The sequence below is a fragment of the Oryzias latipes genome, chromosome 9, assembly GCF_053564925.1.
Source record: "Oryzias latipes strain Hd-rR chromosome 9, Olatipes_Hd-rR_3.1".
Classification (NCBI taxonomy): domain Eukaryota; kingdom Metazoa; phylum Chordata; class Actinopteri; order Beloniformes; family Adrianichthyidae; genus Oryzias; species Oryzias latipes.
The window spans coordinates 4,651,351-4,657,627 of NC_136245.1; the positions used below are offsets into that span (position 1 = coordinate 4,651,351).

At 41.2% G+C, this 6,277-nt stretch overlaps 1 protein-coding gene across 1 annotated transcript; it reads right to left on the bottom strand.

Moving 5' to 3' along the window:
• Window positions 1–429: 429 nt before the first annotated feature.
• LOC111947934 (polyunsaturated fatty acid lipoxygenase ALOX8-like) lies at window positions 430–5,939 on the bottom strand. Its single transcript, XM_023958804.2, has 14 exons — window positions 5,817–5,939; window positions 5,559–5,738; window positions 5,210–5,411; window positions 5,039–5,120; window positions 4,671–4,793; window positions 4,486–4,589; window positions 2,968–3,134; window positions 2,711–2,854; window positions 2,316–2,519; window positions 2,154–2,240; window positions 1,906–2,075; window positions 1,005–1,126; window positions 801–901; window positions 430–584 (listed from the first exon to the last, which is right to left on the bottom strand). The coding sequence occupies exons 2-14, from the start codon at window positions 5,706–5,708 to the stop codon at window positions 522–524; spliced, it is 1,719 nt and encodes a 572-aa protein (XP_023814572.1). The 5' UTR covers window positions 5,709–5,738; window positions 5,817–5,939; the 3' UTR covers window positions 430–521.
• Between the last annotated feature and the right edge of the window lie 338 nt (window positions 5,940–6,277).

A 6,277-nucleotide genomic window follows, 5' to 3' on the forward strand; every position in this document is an offset into this window, starting at 1 on the left:
GACTTCCATGATTTTGGATATTTAGCGAACAAGAAGATCCGGCTTATAAACTCTCTCTATCTTTACCCAAAATAAACACAAAGAACTGTTTTCTTTACTGTGAAGTCATATTGAGGTTTCTCATGGTGATATTGTGGTACAAAGAACAAATATTCAAAACATTAATTAATCAACAAACTAGACAAAAAGATGCAAGAAACTTAGATCATAGTTGAATTAGTTTATTGTTTTAGCATTTATGGTAGGGAGAACACGCCAATGTAAGGGTGGGGTCATAGGACAGCACAAGGGTTAAATAAATTTGCTTCTTTTGACTCCTTTTCAAGCAATAAATCAAGCTCTACTTGAATTTAGTTAATGATCAGTGTATTTAATTAAGCAAATGTGATTTAAGTGACTTTTTTGTTTGTTTGTTTTTCTGTCTTTTTAATCTATGCATTTCAATATTTCTGTAATGAGTTTGATAAAAATGTGTAAATTCTTTATTGCTTTGACTACAATGCTTGAAATAAATCAATAAATCATATCAAATCAATATGGTTATCTATGTTCTTAATATTAGGAATGTGTGGATGTGCAAAGACCTATGAAAAAGAAAAGAGGCAACTTTAGTTTCTAAGTCCTAATTGAAGAAATTTCCATTTGTGGAAACCAACAGGTTTCTGAGGGTTCAAATGGCTATCAGGTAAACTTCATAAGAAAGTAAAGCTCTGATGATTTCAGTCTAAGATTTCCTCCTTATTTTCAAGAAATCTCTCACACATAGAAACCAGGATCTCTTTTGAATGATGAAGACTCACCTGTCCAGTGTTAACAGCGGCATGCTGTGCAGAGCAGGTGAACATCACCATGGTAACAAACTTGACCAGCTCAGCCACAGTGGTGAACTTCTGTGGGATTCCTGAGGATTAGGAGGGAAAACGTTTTCACTTACAGCGGTTAAGATCAGATCAACCATTAACTGATGGAATGTATTTATCTCCAACTTCGTAAGATCCACCCACCAGTCTCATTGCATCTCAGAAAGCCATTTTCAAAGATCTCCTGGATCCAGTTCTGCAGCTCAGCATCATTCTGGACCATGCAGTCGGTCTTGTAGTAGAAGCTGAGGATGCCGTGAACAAACCTTGGAGAAGAACACAAACTGTCAACAACATGCATTTCCACCTGAAGTTTGAGTCCAGTATATTGTGTTTTGTCATTATTTGAATTTTCTAATCCCAATCGTAATGCCTCTTCATGAGGTTTGCCGCTTCTCCTACAGCATGTGTCAAACTCAAGGCCCACGGGCCAAATGTGGCCCGCCTTGTCATTTTATGTATAATACTTTTAAATTTCTTAGAATAAAAATTGTGTGTATTTATTCATATCTAAAGGATTTATGCTAGAGAAACAAGCAAACCTATGTTTTCTATGCAACTGTAATTGTCACTTTAAAAAGTTATAGTAAATAAAAAATCAGTTATTTAACATTAGGGAGTAGTTATGTTTATTTTTCATTACATTTAGTTACATGTATAAGTTATATCTGGCCCTTTGAAGACAGCCGTTATACTGATGTGGCCCTCGGTGAAAATGAGTTTGACACCCCTGTCCTATAGGTTAGTTAGTGATTTATTTCTTGGTGGTGGGTGTGGTTTCTGCCGGTTTTGGATAATTAATCCATTCTAGAACCTTCTTGGCTTTCCATATAATCCAACATGTCTTGGAAGTTGTTGAATGATTGGATAAATTAATGATTCAAACTTTTACAAACTCATAATCTATTTTCCCATCGAGAAAATGACCCAGCAGTAACAGAATTCTGCACTTTCTCTTTTGTCACTTCAGCCCTGAAGGGATTCTAAACATTATTTATGTTAAACCCAGCTTCTAAATGTTTCATTAGTTATGGAAACTACCAACCTTTGCATGATGTTCCACAGCTTCAGCCCATCGTCCCTGTAGTAGAAGTTGGGCACATCTTCCAGGCCGCGATCAATGATGTCATCAGGTATGCAGAGGGATCTGTAGCTCATGGAGGAGACACTCCTGTCCAAGAGGGTCAGCATGCCCTTTCCACCAGATGCTGTGTACTAAACAGGCAATTAAAGCAAAGTTAGAGACTTCAGATGACCCACAAATGCTGAAGAAATCTTCTGAAGTTCACTCACCAGGGTAATAGTTCCACTCTCTGAGATAAGCGAGTTTCGAGCCAAGACATTGATCTGCAGGGTGTAGCGTGTGTGATGGATGAGGAGCTGAAATGGAGACAGGAAAAGTTATGAAGATCCAGAAAGAGTACATCAACATGGTGACGGATCAGCTTCAGGTACCTTGTAAACAGGGTGAACTCTGGGAAGGTTGCGCTGCAGAGAAACCGCAAACACCTCAGCCAGCAGGTGAGTGCGCAGCAGGTGATAGTTGAGCTCATGCAGGTTGGAGTCTGCGCTCTTCACATACGTCTTTGCCAACAGCCAGTCATACTCTGAATCCGTGGGGAAGAAGATGGGGTTGTCCTCTCCTGGTTCCTGTTTTAGCTGCAGAGAAATCAACAAGTGTCATGTGATGATTAAATCCATGGAGGATCTGACTCCTGGTCCTGTCAGAGAACAACAAAGATGTCTGACTCCAGTCTTCCTTCTTCTCCAACTGCCATGTTCTTGTAGCTTTTTGTTGAAATAATACAAATGTCTTTTTCTGAGGAAACCTTCCTGAAGCTTCTACTCACCTGAATGGCAATGGGCATCATCTCATCATCTTCATTCTTGTGGAGCAGGACCAACGGAGCTGCTAGAAACTGCTTCCTCCCATTGATGGTGTTTGTTTCCACCCCATCCAGAATGTTGTAGTCGCACAGAAAGATGTTTCCTTTCTGTTGTGAATGGGGAGAAAGATGACGCTGTTACCCTCAGGGGTTGATTTTAGCACCACGTTCATGTGGAAACCAGAGAAGAATCTGTCTGCTGCGTGTCAGGAGCTTGTTACCATCATTTCAGTCCGCAGAGTGAGCTGAGACTTGCTGACGTTCATGTCCAAGGGGACAGGAAACTTTGATGGGAGAGTTTTACAGCGTTGGATCATCATCGGGTTCACTCCATTTAGAAACTGGTAGCCAAAGAAGGCGTCCTCCCTCCAGTGCTTCATGGCGTAATCTGACAAAACAAATCTGTTTTTAAAAGGCGTTCTCCAAAAACCATCCTGTTAAAATTTAGTGAAATCTTTAAAAAATAGAATATTGTCTTATTTTGGGTGAAAACAATCCTCTAATGTGATCAGGACAGGCTCTGTAGCTACAAGTCCTCTTTTATGAACACAGTGTTAGTCACTGCAAAGACATTTCAGGTTTTAAAACCCGTCAAACAACGGAAATACAGAAAATATGTTTAATAAGTTTTTTGTTTGTTTTTTTGTTTTAGAAATTACGTAGGATTTGCCACGCTGAAGGATATATGTCAGAAGTTTTCTTTTTGTAAATTTGTCAAGCTTTTTATCAAGGGTATCAACTTTTATCAACTGTATCCTACCTATCTAGTTCCAAACAGTTTCAAGGAGGGATTCATCTTTTTTGACCAGATTTTTGTTACTAGAAATGATCTGTATTGAAGTGTGACTGTGATGGCTGCCTATGCTGCCACACCATCAGGGCAGTAACCTCCTGCACCACACCCTACATATATCTGTTCACTTTATTTGTTTGCATATACTTTTAGATTTCTTTTTCAAAAATAACACACATTTGATCATGAAATTTATTAACATGTTTCAGTTGACTTTATTATAATTTGCTTTATTAATTTGATGTTATGCTTTGAGTTACCAGTGCTGAGGGGACCATTCTTGCTGCTGCTGCCATCTGCTGCTGGAACAATCAAGTCAGGCCTGACACAACAATGCATGCCAGTCAGCAGAGGCCTTATGTTCAGCAGGCAGCTAATTGGACTGAACCATCACCCAGTGGACAAGGAACTCTTTCTGTGTTTCTTTACTGTAGTTTCTATTTTGATGATCTTTATTTTCATTTATTTGTGTATGTTAATTTACTATAGGATGGACTTTAGTTTAGTTTGTTCTCTGTATTTTGTCTTAGTCTTTTTAAGTTCCCCCTTGTGTGTCTAGTTGGTTTGATCAGCCACTATATATGTTCCCTTGTGTTTGCAATTAGGTAGATCAGTTAAATTGTGTTGGTTTGTTTGTTCAGTTGTCCTCTGTTACATTTAAACGCTTGAGTTAACTTTGTTGCTTTGACCTCTTTTAAGGGCCCATTTTTGCCCATTTACACTTTTTGAAAAATGAATTTCAATATTTTTGATTAAATTGTTTGCTGTCCTTGCCTTCTACTGCTCAGTCCACCACAGTGACCCTCTAGAGCTGTGGTTTCTGGAAAGAGCGTCTTTCTGTCACAAATATTCTCTCCATCTGCATAAAAACTACACTGTTCATCTCTGTAACATTTTTGATGGTATTTGGAAGGATTTCTTTTTCTGTAAGAATCAATGAGAGTACCTGACATGGAGGTCACATGACACTCGTACAGCTGTTCAATGTCCCTCATGCTGTTCCACTTGTCTATACAATTAGACCACGCCTCCAAACCCAGCTTTCCCAGCCTGCAGGGTGAGAACATTACAGTCACTTCCTGAGCTCAAAGTCACTCTGACATGTCACACCATCAGGAAGCAGACACCTACGCTGCCACTGCTGTGAAGTTAAACTCCAGTTCTCTTGTGTAGGGGTAGCGGTCATCCGGGGGCAGAGACTTCAGGGTATCTGCCTCCATGCAGAGTGGTATTCCCTCTTTGTAAACGGCCCACCTGAGCAGAACAGAACAGTAGAGAGCAGAGGAAGGTCAGCCAGCTGTGAGCAGTCCTGATCCCAGAGGGACCTGGACACATCCAACAACAAAGATGGCTTCATCTAAAACCCTGATCTGATTGATCAGCTGCTCAGTGTATTTCTATGCAGTGAACAGAGGGAGGAGCTGTGGCTCCTTTCATCAGAGCTGAGATCATGATGGAGCATCACCATAAAGAACATCTTTAAAGATCTGAACTCTGACCTGTAGAGATTCTTCTGATTCTTCAGCTCATTCTTCCTCGTCTTGATCATCTGAGGATTCGTCTCCTGGAAGTCCAGCACAGCTGAGAGGAGAGAGGAAAAGCCCAGAAGCAGGTCAGATCATTCTGGAGGACAGAATGTGGACAGCAAAGTGCATGTGAGAGGAACAGACCTGCCCCCTCCCTGAAGAAGTGCTTCTTGCTGTCTGTTAACCAGTGGTAGATGGGAAAACTATAGACTTTTCCATCAGGAGACTCCACCTCCACCTTTGCAGGGAGCCAACTGTCTTTGATGATGATCCATCCCCATTTTTCAAGCTGGATCTCCAGCAGCTGTCCCAGGTCTTCAGAGCAGGTCACAGTGAACGTGGACTCCTGGATTTGAGAGAAAACTCATTCATCACCATCTCAGATCTTCCTTTGTTCTGCCTCCTGCAGAAACACAACCTCTGCTGCAGACTTTGACAGCAGTGCAGCAACAGGGGGCGCTCTTAAACACACAAACCAATGCTTTCTACTTACATCTCCTTTATGGAAGGCAGACTTGCTTTTATCCAGCTTCACTTGTTCACTGCTGCCATCCTGGCCCACCAGGGTGATGTACACGTCATCTATGGTCCCAGCAAAGGCCACGTCCTCGGTAGAAACGGTCACTTGGTACTCCACGGTCATTTTGTCTTTCAGCAAAAGATTCCTGACAGGCTTCAAGAACCAAACCAGAAGCAGATCAATAAGACACTTCTGTTGCTATGTTTCAGGTTTTCAAAAAGCAGGTCTCACCTCTGAGCATCAAACCAAGAACGTCCTCTGAAGAACTGCTCTGCAGATACAGCTCCTCACAGAGGCTTCGCTCTTTTAAAGGCAGTGTTGTGGGCATGTTCTGTGACGCGCAGCAGATGCTTCTGATGATGAAACTTTCAACATGTTTAAACAGCTTCAGCGTGTGAGGTTCTTCAGAAAAAGGAAACAATCAGCTGTCATTGATTGTTGCACTTTAATGCTTGTTTCCTCATGAATGTGATGACTGTGGACTCTGAAGCTTCAGTGGCTTCATCATGTCCTGAAAGTGACCTTTAAAGATTCTTACAGGTGCCTGGAACTCATGGATGGAGCAGTTTTTGAAGACAAAATGATTTTCATACTGGATAACAGCCTCTCAGTCATTCACACATATGGACTGTCATGTAGTAAAAGGGGTCAGCAGGTGGACCCAACCCCAAGTGTTCATCACTACTCCACCT